Source organism: Lissotriton helveticus, chromosome 1_1 (assembly GCF_964261635.1).
Source record: "Lissotriton helveticus chromosome 1_1, aLisHel1.1, whole genome shotgun sequence".
NCBI classification, from domain to species: domain Eukaryota; kingdom Metazoa; phylum Chordata; class Amphibia; order Caudata; family Salamandridae; genus Lissotriton; species Lissotriton helveticus.
In genome coordinates this window covers 1,940,477,445-1,940,499,412 of record NC_136057.1, presented here as the reverse complement: position 1 = coordinate 1,940,499,412, position 21,968 = coordinate 1,940,477,445, and the positions used below count along the sequence as shown (strand labels likewise).

General features: G+C 45.0%; 1 protein-coding gene across 2 annotated transcripts in view; it reads right to left on the bottom strand.

Annotated features, from left to right (window-relative positions):
• The window catches only part of LOC144755115 (ADAMTS-like protein 2), a 319,957-nt gene that overhangs the window by 107,626 nt on the left and 190,363 nt on the right, over window positions 1–21,968 (bottom strand). For both annotated transcript variants that reach the window (XM_078643636.1, XM_078643645.1), the window contains 2 exons: window positions 14,232–14,445; window positions 3,295–3,450 (listed from right to left, as the gene is read on the bottom strand). In XM_078643636.1, coding sequence (XP_078499762.1) covers window positions 3,295–3,450; window positions 14,232–14,445 — 370 coding nt within the window. The remainder of the gene's footprint in view (window positions 1–3,294; window positions 3,451–14,231; window positions 14,446–21,968) is intronic.

Here is a 21,968-nt window from a genome sequence, read left to right as displayed (position 1 = left end):
AGCAACCACGGTTGCCCTGACAACCACCAGCCTTTCTGTGGCCGTCGCGCAGGGATAGGTTCATTATTCCAAGCCTCGTCTTGATCCTGGGCGCGTCCCGCCTTAGTGGGCGTATGCGTTCCAGGCCTCGACCTGGGCGGGACACGCCCAACCCGGAATCGAGCGCGCACACTGAAGCAAAGCGCTCTTAAACACCTTTACCGGCCCCGCTCTCCATCGTCGGGGTCCGGTTCAGAGGATTCTTGCAGGTTGAGAAGCGGGTTGTGAGCGCAGAGGGCGTGAGTCTGGATCACCAGCGGAACGCCATTCACAATGACCATAAGCTAAGTACCTGTGTGTTGGTTGGGTTCTGTTGACATGTACCTCCTCTCTTTTCCTAGGATGTGCCAAGCGCGCTCCAATCCTCCTCCCGAGACCCATGGTGCTAGTAGCGCCCTGTTTTAAAGTGAGATTTTCTCCATAATTACCATCCTAAGGGGACACCGACCGTTTGGTCAAATTGATCCCTCTTCATGGAGAATTCACACCGTGTTTTTATCCCAAAGCACTACCATAGTAGTTTTTTAATCACCTTTAGCACTTCACCTCTTAGCATGTATAATACCCCTAGGGGCTATTTGGATGGTGCATAAGATATCAGTTATTGTGTGTGCACACAAAGGTTTGCCACCATCTTATGAGCACTATAATAAGACTACGCTGACATAAACTAATCGTATGTATGTCATTATCTGTTTGTCTTTGTCATTTTCTTTTACAGGTGCTGATACACCCTTGAATTTTTGGGTTTTTTTGGAATGAGCAATTGCTCTTCTAATTTTTAAGCACTTTTTTCACTTTTCCTTTTTTCACTTACACGTCCCCAGGTTAGGGTGGACTATTAGAGTGTCCATACCGCCGGGGTATAGTCCTGAAGAATGCCATGGTGAATATATACCACAGATAAGGCAGAAACATGTTGACTGATTTTAATAAACTTGTGGTATTTAGCTGAATTTATTCAATATCCTAAAAACCTTGGCCTTTAAATTCAGACACATATACCACTTACTCGTGTCTTAGGGATCATTCATTAAAAGTTTTTCGATACCCTCAGTCACTTTTAATTTAGCAATCTCCACAACACGTCCTCCCCACACGACCAGCTCCGCAGTATTTCTGGCGTCGCAGCACACCGAAGAGACACTCGGTCTCTTCGGTGGGGCCCGATGATGAAGCATGACACTGACTAGGTCGGTGTGTGAGGGCTTTCCTACTCAAATGGAGTACCTGTGATTAATATTGACCACTTATCTCCTTGCTCATATATTTGGTAGCTTTGTATATGACCGGACCTCTCTTCTTTTGTTGTCTAATCACCACACCAGACATGGATCGGCCCTTGTTCAACACACGGGGGATATTGAAACGGTGTTTAATCACCACACCAGACACGTTTCGGCCCTTGATCAAGGCCCAGCAGCCCCGTAACGCATCTGGTGTGGTGGTTAAACACAGTTCCACTATCCCCCTTGTGAGCAAATAACTTTTGTAGTGGATGCATTTATATATATATATACATATGTCAATATTCACTCCCAGTCTCTTCTGTTACGAAAAAGGCCCCTACACTCTCCCGTTAACTGCGGAGTGGGATTTTATTGATCACACCCCATAAAAAAGTTAAATGTGTTTCGGCTACTGCTTAGCCTTGATAACAATAGCAAGTGCCATCTTTGTATTGCTTTTTAAACACCACATGCTTCGTGTACCGCAGGGGTCCATCCTGAGTCCCCTTCTTTTTAATATTTATCTCATTCCCCTCTTGTCTCTGATCGATTCCTTCGGCATACCAGTCACCTCTTACGCCGATGACACACAACTCATCGTGCCACTAGATGACAATTCCACTGACGCCGAGCTCAACCTTAAACTCTGTCTAACTGAAGTCTTCCGCTGGATGGATCGCAACCATTTAAAATGCAATTCCAACAAAACTGAGATCCTTCCAATTGGAAGAAACGCTTCCTTCAACCCAGCCCTCTGGTGGCCAGACGATTCAGCTGTTCCTCCCCAGACTGTTACATCCGCCAGAAATCTCGGCGTTATCTTTGACTCTGACATCTCCTTTGACCTACATGCTAGAACAGTAGCTGGAAAATGCTTTGGAATAATCAAATCTCTCAGAAAATTCTTCAATTTCCTTACTATCGATGCCAGGAAAACTGTTGCAATAGCACTTATAATTTCTCGTCTAGACTATTGCAACGGCCTTCTTGCAGGGGCAAAAAAGAACACACTATCAAAACTTCAAAGTGTGCTTCACTCCGCCGCACGACTAGTACTCAGGCTACCTCGCAGATCCTCTATCTCCGCCGCCCTCCGTTCACTACACTGGCTGCCTCTCCATAAGAGAATTATTTTTAAAATTCTGATCACTGCCTTCCGTGCCTTCAGCAAAACCGGCCCTAAATACCTCTCCAGTCGCTTCCCCCACTACACCCCTAGTCGTTCCCTACGTTCGTCTCTTGATAATCTTATCCTCCCGGCCAAATATAACCTAAAGACTAAGGGTGGCAAAACCTTAAGCTCTTTGGCCACGAAAGCATGGAACAACCTGCCCAAAACTCTCAGACAACAAACGCTGGAAAAACCCTTTAGAAAGCTCTTAAAAACCTGGATTTTCAACCTCTCCGATGACTACGCTAAAGCGGCCATCTAATCCCTCCTTCAACCCCAGGATTGGCCACTCAGGATCTTTAGCGCCAAGATGCTCCCTCCGGAGCGAACGTCGCGCTCTACAAATAACCTCACAAATATCACATGCTGCTTCAAACAAACATAAAAAAATACTTAAATCTACATATGCACATAGAGCTTATAATTTAACTAAAGATAGTAAGCAATTTATCAACAATAATAATAATCAATATAGTGGCACCAAATATTTACCAATGTACCATATTTCATCCCATGATTAAAAATACAATCATGGCAGTCATAGTCCTAAACATAAAGTGCTCAGTGCACACCAAAATCCATAGGAGATTCATATACACAACTGAACCCTAGTGGGCAGTATCACATAGTCAAAAAGGCTATGGACTTTTTGTTGTGATTCTACGCATTAAATGAAGAGTAGGTTCCAATGTAATTTTATTTATTTTGACTAGCCCATACTGCCCACTAGGACAAAATTGTATTCATGAATATATATATATATACATAGCGGAGCTGAGCCATAATCTGCAGAGAATTCACGCATCTTGCCCCATTTGAAAGAGGAACAAAGATTAAAGAGGGAAAAAGGCTTACCGGTCCCCAGTCGGATGCTGTCCACTGCCAGTCGCAAGGAGGGCCTGTACACTCCTTCTCGCTGATGGGCCTTGCCTCCTCGTCACACAAGTGGGACTCTACCGAGCAGCGAACCTCCCGTCTCATGACACCTGTTGAGCCACAAGGAGCTGAGCACTAGCACACAGCAAGGGAAGAGTAAAGTAGCAAGAGATGTGAAGGTGAGGATGGGTGGATTCTTCACAATTTAAGGCAGACAGCAGGATGCAAAGGAGAGAACTTGGGGGCATATTTAAAATGGCCCTGAGGCACTGTTGCGCCGCCGGAGTGGCACTTTTGTGACGCTCAGGAGTCGAAGTGCCATCCCATATTTATAAGGCCATGCAAAGCCACCCTACGTGGCTTTTCACGGCCATGTAATTATGGAGTAAAGCAATCACACGCAACACCCATGGTTTTTGACACTGACCCAGATTTACAACATAACATAAATCTGGGGCAGCGCTAAAACTAATGCCTTCCAAAAGCAAATGTAACAAGGGGAAATGTTTACATTTCTTCTCGTTTTTACCTCTTTCCTGCAGCACACATAACACGAGGAAAACGCCAACTTTGATTGTTTTTGTGCAGGATGGTGTCTTCCTGCACAAAAACAATCATGCCAACAACACAGACACGTGTCTCTTAGTTTCACTGTATGAAAGTAAGTAAAACGAAACTTGGAGGAGGTAGGTTAAGACATCAAACTTCATGACAATTACTAGCATGAGCTGCAGACTTAAGTGAAGAAATAGCTTGGCAGAGTCAGGAATCCCTGACTGACTGGTTTGAGGTTAGCTGGACAAAATGGAACATTCCGAGACATTATTTCATGCACACACTAATCACTGTGGTGAACCAGTCTGCCAATTAACATCCATTCAAACTGTGAATTAACAAGACCATTAATGTGTCTGGTGCAAATTCAGAGTGATAGTCCTTATTTATGCCATAAGTAATATACTTTTCTTTCCATCAACTGCTCTTGTGTCCACAAATATTTTGTTGCATTACGCATATATAGGAAATGAGAAAAAGCAGCTCCATGCTATGAGATACAACACAGTCAATGAGAAAACAAAGCACTGGTATTGTCCATTGTCGCCTCCACTGGAGCATTGACCTTTGACCACAAAAGGCACCGCTCTTATCATATGAAAGAGACGGTGATCAAACTCTTCCTAATTTTATTGCCATCTTTGTCTAGGCATTGAAAGTTATTCAAGAGATAGCACAAGTATGCATCCTGAGTGAAAAAAAACTTCCTTGCAATCAGATGGATGCTGGTCACGCATTTGTCTATACATTGAGATTTGAGCTCCCTTGATACCCAAGTACATGGAAAAAGATAGATTTCATTTACAGACATACAGTTCTTTAAACATATCTTCAGCCTCTGGAATTCCCGACTTGAACCAACTCTGACACAGCTGAATGTCAACAGCCCCGGGGCATGGAGATGGAGCGGTTAGTAATCAGGAGTCACATCTGGAAGATCTGTATAGATGACTGATATATTGCTAAGCCTGACTGGCTGGGGTGTTGAAATGGAAGCCAAACACAGATAACTCTCCTTGTACTGGCACTGTGTTCATTTGGACCTATTTAGACCAACCGTGGGCCAGCTTTTCTAGTTGGAGATCCTAACCTCTTGTTGGGAGCCTCAGCAGGTCTGGCCATTAATGCCATCAAGGATATCCACACACGGCTGAGGTGGGTGCACATCAATTTAAATATTATGTGATTAGACTAGGAATACCTACAAAATAATTACATTGAGCACTGAGTCCACGCTGTACTATCAAGCGAGCAATGAATCGGGGTCACTCCTAAACAGTCGCCCAGTGTAGCACTCTGCTGCAACTGCAGCTGTTCCATATTTTGTGACCAGCATTCAACTATTCAAGACCCACCAGTAACAGAGCAGGACTTATCTTAGGAGAGGGTAGCTCCACTGGCCACTGAACCAATAAATTATTTGCAGCAAGAGCGAAAGATGTGCTATCTAATGCCAAAGTTCGTAAGTTGACAGTAACTTTGATCATACATACCCTTACTGTCCAAATGTAATGCCTATTTGATTTGTGACCCATAAGAACTGTCACTCTTTTTTTATAGGTAAAGTCTACATGTGGTGTGTCAGTTCAAGCATATCTCCACTGTGTGAAACATGAGCTAATAAAATAGCTTTACTATCAGAGGCCTGAGCTTGCAGGTTCTGTGTCACCTGAGAGATAGCTCCGGTGTATCTGAGACTTTGAAGTTGTAGTTAATGTACCTGTGAGATCTCTGTGATGTATCTTGCTACAGTCTGTAAAATCAGTGTCACCTGAGCTTTCTCAAATATCTAAAGAAAATACCCATTAAAGATAGCTCTGCTATATAAATCTATTGCATATATTTTCTGAGTCAGTTCAGCATGAGGCCTGAATTGGTCAGACAGCTCTGTAACTGTGACCTCAGCATTTGATAGCTCTGTTGAGACCTAAGCATTTAGGTTCCAGATACCTTTGGATAGTCCTCCTGTCTAAAACCCCAACATGTACATTGCACGAAGCCTCCAGGATTGTCATATTGTCTGTGGCTAAAATGTCTAAACCTGTATGATTTTAGCAAAAGCCATTAAGAGCCATGTACTACTATAAAAATCTCTGCCGTTTAAAATGAACAAATATGCTGCAAGTCACTTAAGGAGAGCACTGGTGTGTGAAATGTGAGCTTGTGAAAAATCTCTGCTTTCTGAGTCCTGTGCTTGCCAGCTCAATGTCACCAGAGGGATTAATCTGCTATGTTAAGGCCCGATTCTGTGAATGTTGGGTAGGAAGGGAGATAGAGCTGATGTCTAGTGCCATTCAGTGTAATTATAAGGATAGCTTTGTGATGAAACCTGCACCCTAAAGTTCTGTGTCTTTGAGGGTCAGTTAAATTATCTAAACACAAAGCCTGTGAATGTTTTACTTAAAGGACTGTCCTGCTGCGTGAAGCCTCGTAGTTCTGCATCACTATATCCAATCAATTATTTGACATTATACAGCCTTAAACCTATATGGGCTGTGTCAGAAAGCCAGTGAAGTGATATCTTGGCAGGAGATATTGGGTTCTATTTGTTAGTAAAAACCTCTAGTCTCACCAATTTGTAATCAGGATAATCCTTTTACGGATTCCACCATTTAGGCTTCTACAATAGGCAAGAGATACAACTCATAACACACTAAACCCCGACACCCAGCCAACACCACATAGTAAAGAGAGACTGTGGATCCTCCACAGGACTCCATATTGACAACTACCTCACCCACCTACTACTAGCAGGAAAAAGGTTTAGTGCATTATGAGTTTGGTTGTGGTATGTGGTTTGTTAAGAATGGTGTGCATGAGTGTGAATTTATGGTTGCCCTAACTAATAGATCTTACTTCCATTCAAATAGAAGGGAAGTGAGAGGAGAGTACTGCAGGAGGCTCCGAAAAACTCAGACTAGGAACCCACAGTAAAAACAGAAGATACTTATCAACAAATGAATAGAGCAACAGATGGATGTTAGGCTAAGTTTCAAGAAGCGCAATGGAGTGAGAGTACTAAAGCTGCCAAAATGAGGATGGAGCAAGTGAGTGAACGAGTTACTCACATTCGGTAACGCTCTTTCTGGTAGATCTATCTCAACAGAGATTCCTCACCTTTAGAATATCCCAATGTGCCAGACTGGATCTGGAGGATTTTAAACAGTAATTCTCTGGAACATCAGAACATGACGTCGTGCATTTTGCACTGATTTCGTTCAGCCCCAGAACTAACAATAGAGCCACATATAAGAGCCACCCTGGCACATCAACAGCAGTTTCTTTCTAAACTCTGTTGGTTCTTTCCAACGCAGCACCCAACAATAGTTAAAGATACCAGTAAGCAGATCTCTAATTTGGGACCATTTTAGATGGGGAAAAAGAGAGCATTCCCCAGAAAAGGTAGGAGAGAGGGCAGTGAGAAATCTGCGATTAGAGTAGCTACCAAAAAGTGCATTTTTTAACGTAAACAACTTGTTCTTCTGATGGATACTCTTAACTGCAGACTCCTCACCTATAGAATAGATACCAAAGCAGTACTTCCCAAGGTGGTGGGTCTATGCAATGATTAAAACCATAAGGTCATGCAGGACCAAATGGGTGAAATGACATTTCTGTCAAACCTGGCTTTCAAGACGGTAGTGCTTTGTGAATGTGCATACTGACGCCCGCATTGAATCGTGATAGATGTCAAGGACAGTCTCTCGGCATGCCTGTGCAGTGAATCAGCCTTGGATCTAGCGGATATGAACCTTAACACCTCTGAAGGCTGCTTCTTGGCTACTGTGTAGCAGATCTTTAGGGAGAATGCTATCCACCTTCACAAAGTCATTTTTCTACACTCCCTTGCCTTTCTTTGTCCTAGAGAACCTCACAAAGGGCTGTTCATTGACCCTTTGGTATGACTGATGTAAAAGCTTAAAGATCTTTTAGGGTCCAGCCGATGGAGTATCTCAGTAAAGATTTCATGAACACCAGTTTCTTCACCTTAGTTTCTTTATTGTCATTGCATTCCCAGCATAAATCAACCGCCTTTCCTTCTTTGGCTTTCTCTCTCTTCTCCCCCTATATTTCAAATGATGTCACACTTACATAGCGAAGATTCCACCCGTCACAACTTTACATGATCTTCCCCTTAAAATAATGAACTAAAATAACATGATAACATTAATACTTAAACTCTGAATTCAATAACAAAGGCTGAAAGATAAGCAACATTGAATTAACATTTCAGCTTAGAGACTGAATATGCAATTAATCTTACTAGTGACTGAATGATACTGAGTTCATTACTATTACTAATTGAAGGAAGTACATCTATGCACTCTGGCCCCCTTTCACTTCTTCCACTGAGGTTTGTTGATTTTACACACAGTCCAAAAACTCCATGTAGTTCCATCACTCAAAACAACAACATTATGCTTCACTTCTTTAACTGTATGAGGAGAAGAATATTTACTATCACCCTTCCGAACGATTCACCCCTTTCTTAAGACCACCTGATCATCTTTGTCAATCATCTTTGTCAATCCAAAGTTTCTTCGCGTTCTGTTTTTTGTTATAGTACTCCTTCGCTTTATTCTGTACACCACTGACTATTTTTTTGATTTCACCCAGTCAACCCAAACATTTTTTGTTACACTCAACCAGACAGGAAACTCTTTCCTTCCTGGCTTTCCTCCTTTCATTGATACGAATGGTGACAAGCCTGTAACCAAATGGGGAGTTGTTCTATGTGCCCGCACCATTTGACTTAACTCCTTCTTCCAGTCCATTAGATTGCGGTCTAAACATAGCCACCTTCTCATGAACAATTCCCATCTTGGAAAGATAATTTGTCATCTCTTTCGAAATGAACTGAACCCCATTATCAGAGACTATAGTCCTAGGAACTCCTTCCTCCATGAAAACTTTTTCCAAAAATTCAATAACACTGGCTGTAGTAACTTGCTCCAATGTTTCCACAACAAACCACTTTGTGGGATAATCACTATTATCAAAATAGGCCTACTTCTTAATCCAAGACTATTAACTGGCACTATAAAATCAAAAGCTAACTTTTCCATGGTCTTATGGGAAAGACCATGATTTCTAGAGGAGGTTGTCTTACTACGTTGGTCTTGTCACTATTTGCACATGATTAAAACAGTTTCACCACTTCCTCTATGTGTCCATTCATTCCAGGTCACCAGATCGACTGTTGTTTCCTTCTCTAAGTCATGTTATGTCTCAGATGCCCTTCATGTGCAATGGCAACTATACGACTTGGAATACCAGTAGGAGGAACAATCTGATTTCTTCTCATTAGACTTGCCACGGTCAAACTCAACTCATCTCTCACCTTGTAAAATTTCTTTAACTTCCTGCTCCACATATCATCCTCTCTCCATTCCCGTACAACTTTACACCCCACCTCACTCATCACATAATCCTTCTCCCTTGCCTCCTCCCATTGAACACCACCTAATTCCCTCATTGTGATGAGCCAAAGTTACTCCTAACAGAAACACAGTCTTCAGAGTCAGGAGACACGATGGACAGCTGTGCATGAGTTCAAACGGCGTATACATGAGATAAGTGAGAACCAGATTAAGATTCCACTGTGGAGATCACAAAGGGATTGAGAAAAACCAAATGACTCAAACCGTTCAGAAACTGCATTAAAACAGGTGATTTGAACAAGGATGGCTGGTCTGGTATTACAAATAACCTTCAACAATACCGACTGCAAATAATAAGACATCCAATGGTTTGACTTGTAAGGGTCAGTAATTCGGGTGCCGCGCCAGCCTACAAACTTGTCCCAGCACCCTGTATTGACAGATTTTGAAAAGGAAACCTGGCAACAAGACTAACATCCACAACTTCAGGAGGAGGATCAAATGCAGTCAACTGCGTCAGCTCTGATTGGAGCAGGCAGAAAGGGTCTGACGCCTATCAACTCCAGTTAAACCATCACTGCAGGTCTTTTGCAGTCTCCCACAAAACCTGGATGGAATCCGACAGATTCCCCTGGTGATGAGCCCGCAGAGACTTAAGGTTCTAGCATAGCCCACATATGCAACCTAGCGTAGTGGACGAGTAGGATGGAGGATGCCAGGAGGACCAGAAATCTCAGAGCCTCTCTCACTGAGACCCATGACAGAGGCTGAAACCTCAAGATCATAGCACAAATGTCATGGACTTGCTGTGGTGGAAAAAAGTACTGAAACTGGACAAGATTCTGGCTGGCTCTACGAAGGAGTCAGATGTGCAGGTACAAAGCCACCATCAAGTTGCCTGGATCCAAGGCAGGCAGAACGTGGGCCAGTGTGAGCATCTTGAATTTGCCATTCTGCAAGAAGGCATTGGGAGGGCCACGATCTAAAATAGGACCTTATTTGGTATGAGGAAATAGCAATAGTAACAGACAATTCCAATTTCGGACAGAACCATCTCCATGACTCCTTTGGTAAAAACGGCCTCCACTTCTTGGAGCAAGATGGAAAGGAGCTCCTCTGAAAGATGCTTGGGTGCAGGTGGGAGGTGTGGCAAGTTTCAAAGGAATGGCAGGGCATAGGTTTGTTGGACTATCTGCAAGACACACCTGTTGGGTGTTACCCTCTGCTACCTGGGGATAAAATGTCAAATCCTGTTACTTCTAGTAGTCGTGTGTCCATGAAGGCAAACTAAATTGGCTTGAAGGTAGACACCGCAGTGGCACAGGACCAGGAAAAATGCTGAACTTAATGGCCTGGGCATTGTCTGCTTGATTCTTAACCTTGACCATAAAAGGACTGGAGTACTTGTTGCAGGGGTGTGGACATTGGTGTGGCCGGTACACCATTCCGCTGGAGTAGCCTCCTCGAAAGGGGTCAAACTAGTGAGGATAGATAACATTGGGATTTATGATTACTAGAAGAAATATAGCACAAAATTGGGAGCACAGGCGATATTAGCCCTTAAAGATTGGGAAAAAGATGTAGATTGGTGTATGGTAGCCAAAAAGAGAATCAATGTAAACAGAGGCTGCCCCCAGACGTGGGGACAAATATGGAACAAATCGAGTGAATATCGGGGACTCCTATGCACCGCTCCAGTTGTCCAGAGTAGATTTTCAATTTCTGATGAAGATTAAAATACTCAAACAGTGGGGTGTACGATATAGATATAGTACAATGTTGGGCACACTTGATTATATAGCGAGTTATGAAAAGAAAATTGATAATTATTTTCGTATGGATGATGTGGACTAATGCAATGTGTAAGATGCTTATCTGCAATAAAAAAGAAGTAAAAAAAAAAATAGTGATGATAAAGCCTTGCAGGGAAAGGCCTAGAGACCGTGCCATCACACGACTTCTTTTAAAGCATTTCAATGCTGAATCAGCCTTCTCGTCAAACAGGTGAGACCCATCAAATTACATGTCCATCAAGGAGGCTTGCACTTCTCCAAAGACGCCTGTGGATCACAAATATGCGTGCTTACGAAGCTTGACATTATTGGCAACTGCTCTGTACATGCAAACAATACTGTCCATCACAGAGCAGATAATATATTTTGTGGCATCCTGGCTATCCTGGATGATTTGAGTCAAACTGTCCTGTTTGCGACAGCGCCCATAAGACTTAAACACAGCTATTTGAGAAGGGAACATAACCCTTGCAAGCTAGACAAAGAATTTGGAGAAAAAACCTGTCAAAAGACAAGGGAAAAAATGTGACTGAGCACAAGATCTGCATACAAGGGAGGCGAAAGAAAGGAACTGACGTCAGACCGCTGGTGTAGCGCTTATAAGTGTCTCTGTTCCTCAATACCGGGGTGGAATGAAGTTGGCGAGGAGCTGTACGATGCTGCCTACCAGCGATGCTGTTAAAATCCTCCGGATCCATTCTGGTACCTCCGAATATTTTAAAGGTGAGGAATCTGCAGTTAGAAGTGTCCATCACAACATATTTTCGTATGAAAAAAGTTATATTTCTTTTTATTATTTGTTTTCAAATACATATTTTTGAATCACAAAATAAAAGCATTTTCATTTTATGAAACATGATTGAAAAAATATTGCTTTTTAAAAAGTAAAATTCGTTTTCATTAAATACATTTAATATTTTTAAATATTATAGTTGTTTTTAACTGGATAGTTTGGTGTTACATTTTTAGTCAGTTCTAATGTTAATTTAAACCTCAATATTATTGTAGTCAGTATTTTTGTGTTAAGTATTTTTTTAACGTTTGATATTCAGTAGGACGATATTTTGAAGTCAATATTTTTGTTATTTGAATTATAAATATAGGGTTTACAATATTTTAGTAGTCAATATTTTGGTAGGTCAATATTTTTGTAGTTGATATGCAGGACTACATCTATGTGGACGGTAGACATTGCAAGTTAGTGTTCTGTGCTCTCCATGACAAACCATGAGCTCCTTTTTGGAAAAAACATGTATTTGTAATTCTACATTCATGCAAGCTCCTACGCTAACAAAAGCAACACTCCAGCCATGTGAGCCAATATGATTTGGAACAAATTCCTGGATGGAATGTGTGCAATCCTAAATACACAGCCCATGCTATGTGAGCGGAGTTAGATTGAATTCCAAGATCTCCAGGTAAATCCGGACAATGTCTAGAAGTAAAACTCAATTACAAAATGGAATTAACATGAATATATGGTCATAAATCATATACTCTCTACAAAGACACTAAAGGCATCCATTGTTTCACCAAACTGTTCAAAGCTGGTACAGGTCATTTTCAAATTCTTTACTTTCTCTCCTTTCCTACATTCACTGATGCTCTCTTGCTAACAGTGGTGAGGAACAATACGTTACTCACAGGTAACACTGGTTCTGTAGTGTGGGTATCTTTTGTGGGTTTTTTCAGATTTACATGCTAGAATCCCCTAGGAGTGATCTAAAACTGTAACTCTTTTTTAACATCTTGGTGTCATTAAGTAGGAATGTGTGTGAGAATAAACATTGTGCCTATGCCACAAAGTGGCTTCTGCCCTCCAACTAAAAGTGACTTCAAGTGTCAAATCACCCTCTGTGTGTGTGCTTTAAGCTAGCCCACCAGAAGCAAATTCAACTAACAACAGACCTCTGCAGGTTCAGGGCAGCCAGACTTTACAAATTTCCCCTTGCTTATTTATGACCTTTTCCAGTGTTATGTTCTTCGCCCCAGTCAGGGCGACCTAATACATTTCGGCCCTAATATCAATGAAGAAAATAAACTCTTCCCGAGTACGTGACTGTCCCCTTGTAAAGGAGACATGCATTCAATCTCCTCTGATAAAGACTAGGATTCTTTGTATATGGGCAAGTTAGTGTTTCTTTTTTATTGGTTCTGAGGTTGTTATTATTAGTTATTAATGTACTTTTTTATACTCCCAAACATTGTTCTATGTTGTAGTGGCAACAAGGCACTGTCCAATCTAGTTGGCGTCATAGTCAGCTGGCCTGGTCCAGCCACTTTGATGAAGGAGGTATCCCTTCAGTGTGTTCTTAAGCTCAACAGTGGAAAAGGCTGAGGCCAATATCCAACCTTCTTCACAGTGAGTAGGCCTCTGAGAGACAAATATGTCAGCCTCACTACCATCAAGTGCACATCACAATAAAAAACACAGACAAAGCAGTTTACGGTAGTGCCCATATTAATCAGATAGGAATACGCCATCTGTTCCAGTGGGAGCAGAAGTGAACTGCAAATACAGAAATCATAGTTCACAATAATGGGTGGCTCAAAATGTATATTGTACTACTATGGTACATTGCAGACCCCTGGGCACTTACATGGCAACCCCCCTCAGTGCTGTATTTAGAAACACGTGCCCTTTTTGTTCCAGAGCAGGACTCGTTTTAGATTTGCTTAGCCTAAAACTGGGGAACACGCACCAACTTATGAACACATCTGTGCTTTGATGAGGTACAACTCCCAGGCCATTTCCAATTCTCTAGAAAGTATCTACCAAATTCATTTTTCGAATATAAGGTGGGGATTATTAGAAATATTTTGTTGACCCTTGTTTTCTAATAGGTTCAAAATTCAGAATAACCCATTCTCCTATTGGGTTACTTGACCAGAAGGCATAATGGGCGGCGACAATGTTAAAGCAGGCAACACCTGTAGTCCATAAAAATCTGGGTTCCAAAAGAAAAAGGTAACCATTAAGGATTATATGTTTACCCTCAATGATGGCTGGTGTGGCATTCACCATAGACCCAAGACCCAGACCTGTGCTTCTTAAGAATTAGGAAATACCAATGCTGACATACTGGATTCCACCCTACATGTCTACTCCTAATTCTTAATAGAATTGTAGATCCTCCAAGAGCAAGTATCCAATACTAGGACAAAAATAATTTGCCAAATAACCTACCTCTGACCACTCAGAGAGCTCCCACTGTGGCCCACACGCCTTGCTCTTACACACTTTCCTTTCCATGGGCCTTACTAGGTCCTCTGCTTCACACACTTGATTGTAGACAGAGCTGTCAAAACCAGGCGCCATCATCTTCCAGCAGCGGACACTGCGGACCTGCACACCTTCACCACAGGTACGTGAGCACTCACTCCAACGACTCGTCTCCCATCTCGAAAGAGAAGAGACACAATAGGAAAATCATGCAAGTTTGAGAAATGTCACTTTAACATCTCAAATATCATCAACAGGGATAGAGTGAACTTGGGAAACACATATATGTATGAAAACTATCACTCTTAGCACCTTTGCTATCATCTCTGGGGAGGAAAGCCAAGTTACGCAAGCCATATGTGTTTGAGAAAACACACACCATCTTATCAGTCGCCTTCCGGGAGAAGAGAGAAGACAATGAAATTATGCATCTGCCTGAATGATCCCTCTAGAATTTAAGCTATTACCTTCAAGAGAAGTATTAGGACCGAGAAAAAAGTACACCTGGGAATACACACCCACAAGTGACAGAAAGCATTCATATCTGAAGACCAACACTCCTCACTGATCACATCCAGCGAACATAGAGAAGACTTGTGCAAGTACTTTCACTTTAACACCTTGTCTCCCACTACAGAAAGAGCAGGCATACTACAATGTCCCGCACTAGAAGGACTCACATCCCAGGTCAAATCACACAAGTGACAGCACTCACTCAAGCTGCCCACTTTATTTCTTTGCATAACCAACACTAAGGAAAAGTGCATTTGTGAGAAGATTGTCTAACAACATGTTGCCAAATCTATAGACAAACATCCTCAAGTCCATAGCCGAACACTCTGGATCATTGACCATGTGAACTGCAGGCAAAGCACTCTCCGGAAACCACAGCTCTATCAGAAAAGAACATTGTCTTTGGAAACAGACAGGTCATTTGAGTCCTGAAATCGAAGGAGCTGACTACAGGGAATCATTTCCACACTCCATAGTGAAAGGAAGTCTTGTGGAATGGATTCAGTGGTGTGGGCAACATGATATAACTCCTTGTGACTCACATCCAAAGGGTCATCAGGCACCCTTGCTCATATCTGCTTCACTTCTTTCCTATCTCACTTTCACTTTCTCTCTTTCTTTGCCCTTTTCAACTAGAAGTCCCTCCTCTCATACTGTTTCTATTGCTTCCCTCTCATTCCAATGCTACCTCTACAGTAGAGTATAGCATCCAAATCACCAGTTTCAGTTATCTAAATGGACTTGTCACACCTTCCCTGATTCTGTCAATTATTTCTCCTTTCTTCCTTCTTTTATGTTATGTTACAACCGCACTTTTTGAGCGCACGGCTACCCCAAAAGGGTGTCCCGGCGCTTTAGCAAAAGAGGCCTGAACAGAACCCAGAAAACCCAAAAGCGGATACACTAGACGCACTGGTTATACAGAAAAGAGGACGGTCTTCAACTCCTTCCTAAAGGCCAGAAGGTTATTAGCCTTACGTAGAGAAAGAGGGAGCTCATTCCAGAATCGGGCTGCCATAAACTGAAAAGACCGACCTCCCATCCGCACTCGTTTGATCACTGGCACCTCCACTTTAGCCAAATCAGCAGATCTCAATTTCCTCCGTGGAACATAGAAAGCAATACGCTTCTTGAGGTAATCGGGGCCAGTTGAGTGGAGGGCTTTACACGCCAGCGTAAGAATTTTGAACCTGATTCTGCTAAGCATTGGAAGCCAATGCAACCTGACCCGCAACAAGGAGGCGCTGACCCTCCTCGGTAGGCCAAAAATTGCTCTGGCTGCTGAATTTTGGACAATTTGCAGTCTGGACACCAGATGTTTAGGCAGTCCTGCAAAAAGTGCGTTAGCATAATCCAAACGCGATCCCACAAGCGCTTGAATAATGTTCTTACGGTATTGTAGGGAGAGCAGTGGGAGAAATTTCCTCAGCATCTTGAGGATGCCGAAGCATTTCCCCGCTAGTCCCGTAATGTGTGGACAAAAGGAAAGATCGTCGTCAAACACAACTCCCAGATTTTTTACTTGGGAGGAAGGTTTCTCAGGTGGAAACATGTCCGGGGGCCACCACGACATCCAACCAGGGTCAGGGGCACAGCCAAAAAAGAGCAGCTCGGACTTGTCCGAGTTGCATTTCAGGCTCTGGTGCTGAAACCACGAAAAGACTGCACTCAGACAGTCTTTAATTCTACCGCCGTCAAAAACCTCTCCCTTCCTGCACGTGAACAGGAGCTGGGTGTCGTCAGCGTATGAAATGACCCGGGCTCCAAATGCCTCCGCAACCTTCGCCAAAGGGGCCATATAGATATTAAAAATGGTGGGGCTCAGGATAGACCCTTGAGGCACCCCCACCTCAAGCGAAGGCATTTCCGCGGAGAACGGTGGAGCCCAGATCACCTGTCGACGGTCGGCTAAGAAGGATTGAAACCAGTCCAACACCGTCCCCCGCAGTCCTATCTCCCTGAGTCTTAAAAGGAGACCTGCGTGAGGGACGGTGTCGAAAGCCGCCGACAGGTCCAGCAGGACCAACATAGCCTTTCCCCCATGATCAAGCGTCTCCCTGATGGCGTCGGTCACCTCCACAAGAGCTGTCTCCGTGCTATAATTAGCACGGAAACCAGATTGGGAGTCATGCAGCACTTCGTTGTTCTCGATAAAGGTGGTAAGAGTGTGCTGAACATGCTTCTCCGCCACCTTCGCCAGAGCAGGGAGGAGAGAGATTGGTCTATAGTTGGCCAGCTGCAGGGGGTCAAGCAAAGGTTTTTTGATCAGCGGGAGAATAAGAGCATGCTTCCACTCTCTAGGAACCACCCCGGAGCTCAGAGACATATTAAGCAGGGGGTTCAGCAGGCTGTTTACAGCTGAAGCCACATTGCCCAGGCATTTAGCCGGGCAAGCATCCAAAGGGGATCCTGATTTCAGCCGGGAAAGCAGCTCAAGTGAGGTTTCACAAGACAGCAGGGGAAAAGCCGATAGAGTGGGCCCGGACTCTGCTTCTACAGATGGCACGAACTTCTGATCGCTCCCCAAGGCCGCAACATCCTTCAGAGGCCCCACCCCGGGAAATGAATCCTGAATCTTTAAGATCTTAGCAACAAAGAAGTCAGCAAGCTGCCTGATCCACTCCTCCGTATGGGAGTGTACACGGGCGCCAGCAGCAGGATCCACGAATTCCTTCACAATTCTGAATAATTCCCGGCTCGTATTGTCAGCTTGATCTATTCTGTGCTCAAAGTGGGTCTTTTTAGCTTCAGCAATCTGTTTATGGTATAGTTTTATAGCATCCCTGTACTTGATTTTCTCCTCAGGATCGTACTTGCGCCGCCAGAGTCTTTCCGCCTTTTTGCAGTCTTGGCGCATTTTCCATAAAGTGGAGGTAAACCAGGGAGCAGAGTCCTGGCAGGGAGCTATCCTTGCTGGCTTCCGAGGGGCAAGCTCCTCAAATCTTGCCTGAAGCCAGTCTTGAACTAACGACAGGTCAGCTTCCAGGTTCCCTGTCATAGTACAAGGATGTTGACAGAGTGCGTCAGCGAGCATATCAGCTGTCACTAGGTGAAAGGCTCTTGATTGACGAGACCCATCCTTGTGAGTTCTATGGCTAGTCTGGCACTCGGATAATAGAGCAAAATTTATTAAAAAATGATCAGTCCATAGGACCGGGAGAGGGAGAGACACCTTAATCGGAACCGTGGAAAAAATTAGGTCAAGCGTATGACCTTTAACATGGGTGGGACTATCAATAAAAGGGACAAGCCCTAGCATCTCGGTAATATCCCGTAATTTAGATGCTTCAGCGTCGGTTGTTGAGTCCATATGCAAATTTAAATCGCCCAGCAGCACACTGCGCCGAGCGCATGCAGGGTACTGACAGCGCTGACTGCAGATCCTCAAAAAACGAGCCAATAGGCCCTGGTGGTCTGTAGACAAGAATCCCTGTGCAGGTCTGTGAGGCTGACAAATGGAGAATAAAACCAAGGGCTTCACATCCAGCGATGTTATCCACAGGGAAAGAGGAACATCCCAAGGACTTGTCGACAATCAGGGCCACTCCACCGCCTCGACCTCCCATTCTGTCCTTCCTTAAAATAGTGTAGTTGGGGGGAAGGGCACTAGCAATGTCAGGTTCTGAACCCGCCCCCAACCAAGTCTCTGTCAGAAAAAGACAGGAGATTTTAGAAAGTACAAGGAGGTCCCATATCTCCACCGAATGACGCACCAGAGATCTCGTGTTCAGAAGGGCGCAGTGACATTCTACGGGGGGAGAAGATGTAATACGAGTGGGTGAAGACAAAGGACGCCATGCACACACAGGACAGCCTTTGCCCAGTTGGCGACCGCCGGGGAAAAGAGATTTGCAGTCCAGCCCAAGTGGGCGTAGCGCCAATAAAGCAGCAGCACTGTAGGTAATCATCCTAGATCACTTACCCGGGATACCAGAGTCCCGCCTCACACGCCTCCGAGACGCTGACGAGCGCAGACGGGCAGGACTCTGGCACGACTCAGGCGCAGGGAAGGCGCACCGCTGCGCGTCACCGCTGCGCTAGTCAAGCGAGCTTTAAATAGCGTCGTCTCGGCGTCCCAGGTGACCTGGACGCTCAAAGATGGCGCTCGCACTACTTCCCTCTCCAAGATGGCGCTCAACCCAAACCCTCCCGGTAACCCGGATCCGCCCAACAGCGGTGGTGTTCACTCGAATTACAGTGCAGGTAAGGGCCAGAATGGAATAGCAGCAGGGAGGCAGGCTAAAAATAAAATTAACAAAGTTAAAAAAAACGAAGGTTTTTAAAATACAGGAGCAAACAAGCGCGCGACCAGCGCGGTCCACAGCGAGGCGCCAAGAGCAGTCTCGGCCTCAGGAACCCTAAGCAGGCTCACCTTGCAGCTGGCTCGCCCTAAATAGCGTCGTCTCGGCGTCCCAGGTGACCTGGACGCTCAAAGATGGCGCTCGCACTACTTCCCTCTCCAAGATGGCGCTCAACCCAAACCCTCCCGGTAACCCGGATCCGCCCAACAGCGGTGGTGTTCACTCGAATTACAGTGCAGGTAAGGGCCAGAATGGAATAGCAGCAGGGAGGCAGGCTAAAAATAAAATTAACAAAGTTCAAAAAAACAAAGGTTTTTAAAATACAGGAGCAAACAAGCGCGCGACCAGCGCGGTCCACAGCGAGGCGCCAAGAGCAGTCTCGGCCTCAGGAACCCTAAGCAGGCTCACCTTGCAGCTGGCTCGCCCTAAATAGCGTCGTCTCGGCGTCCCAGGTGACCTGGACGCTCAAAGATGGCGCTCGCACTACTTCCCTCTCCAAGATGGCGCTCAACCCAAACCCTCCCGGTAACCCGGATCCGCCCAACAGCGGTGGTGTTCACTCGAATTACAGTGCAGGTAAGGGCCAGAATGGAATAGCAGCAGGGAGGCAGGCTAAAAATAAAATTAACAAAGTTCAAAAAAACGAAGGTTTTTAAAATACAGGAGCAAACAAGCGCGCGACCAGCGCGGTCCACAGCGAGGCGCCAAGAGCAGTCTCGGCCTCAGGAACCCTAAGCAGGCTCACCTTGCAGCTGGCTCGCCCTAAATAGCGTCGTCTCGGCGTCCCAGGTGACCTGGACGCTCAAAGATGGCGCTCGCACTACTTCCCTCTCCAAGATGGCGCTCAACCCAAACCCTCCCGGTAACCCGGATCCGCCCAACAGCAGTGGTGTTCACTCGAATTACAGTGCAGGTAAGGGCCAGAATGGAATAGCAGCAGGGAGGCAGGCTAAAAATAAAATTAACAAAGTTCAAAAAAACGAAGGTTTTTAAAATACAGGAGCAAACAAGCGCGCGACCAGCGCGGTCCACAGCGAGGCGCCAAGAGCAGTCTCGGCCTCAGGAACCCCAAGCAGGGTTATTCTGTTATCTCTCCTCCATTCACCACCTCTCTCACTCCTTCAGGTCCTGCTACCTTTTTTGTGCCGCACTCCCTCGTCCAGACACACATCAGTTAACTCTACCTCCTACGATCTTTGTGTTCCCTTTTCTACAATTCATTCTGTTACTTTGCTCTTTTAGCCAATTCTTTTTTTTTGTCTTCCTCATCCCCCCTTCCTTTATCAATAGAGACAGTAATGCACAAGTTACTACTTGTGTAACAATATATCTGTAAGAGACATTAGTTACTGATAGATTCCTTACCGTAGAATAATCCCCAGGCGTCAGACTGGATCCGGAAAGTTTTTGCTTAGCATTATCCCTGCGCGCCGGTAGGTGGCGTCGTGCGGCTCCAAGTCCGTCACTGGCGTCGTAAGCGCCGGGATGACATCATGGAGACTACTTAGGCGCCACCCATGCACGCTGACGTCAGTTCTGTACACGACTTACCGCACTGAAATGCAGAGCCATGCAAGATACTGACCTAGTAATGAGTTCGCAGAGCGGGGAGGATGGGTTGGGCGGTAAGGAATCTATCACTAACTAATGTCTCTTACAGATATATCGTTACACAAGTAGTAACTTGTGCATCTGAAAGAGACACGTTAGTGATAGATTCCTTACCTTAGAATAGATACCCCAGCAGTACCAACCCCGGTGGTGGGTCTGCGAACAAGATTACACCAGAAAGTCACAGAGCACAGAACGGCCAAAGAAGCCATCTCTCCTGACCTGACTGTCAAGGCAGTAGTGCTTGGTAAACTTGTGCAGCGAGGCCCACTTAGCTGCCTGACAAATGTCCTGCAAGGGAACGCTGCGTCCCAAGGCAGTAGTGGCTGCATTTGCCCTGGTCGAATGGGCACGCAGTCCCACAGGAGGCTCCTTCTTGGCCAAGAAGTAACATGCTTTGATGCACAGAACGACCCACCGGGAGATGGTCCGTTTGTGCACAGCCCAACCTTTTTTGGTGCCCACGTAGCCAACAAAAAGCTGATCATCCACCCGGAACTGCTGTGTATGCTGCGAGCATGTAAGCGCACGTTTTGGGTCCAGAGGGTGGAGCCTCTCCTTTTCCCTTGAAGGATGCAGAGGTGGAAAGAAGGTGAGTAAAGTGATGGTCTGCCCTATGTGGAAGGACGTGACAACCTTTGGCAGAAAAGAAGGACCGGTTCTTAAAACCACCTTGTCCAGATAAACAGAGAGGAAAGGAGGTTTAGAAGAAAGAGCCTGGTGCTCACTCACTCTTCTGCAGAAGTGATAGCAACCAGGAAAGCTGTCTTTAGAGGGAAAAGACGTAAGGGACAGTTATGAAGGGGCTCAAAGGGAGCGCACATCAGAAAAGTCAAGATAAGATTCAAGTTCCACTGAGGCATTATGAAGGGCATGGGTGGGAACGTGTGCGTAATGCCCTTAAGGAAACGGTTAACAACCGGGGACTTAAAAAGAGAAGGCTGATCAGGAAGCCGCAAAAAGGCGGAGATGGCCGAAAGATAACCTTTGATAGTGCCCAGAGCAGAGCCCTGTTGGGCCAAAGAGAGAAGGAACAGAGAACCTCAGAAACAGGGGCAGAAAGGGGATCCACAGCCTTTGCTGTGCACCATGCCACAAACCTGTTCCACCTGCAGGTGTATACCATTTTGGTGGAGGGATGCCTGGCTGCCAGACTGACATCACAGACATCGGGAGGAAGATCAAAGGGTGTCAACTGTCGCCGCTCAATCTCCACGCATGGCGGTGGAGGCTGGACAAGTTCGGGTGGAGGACCGTCCCCTGCTGCTGCGACAGA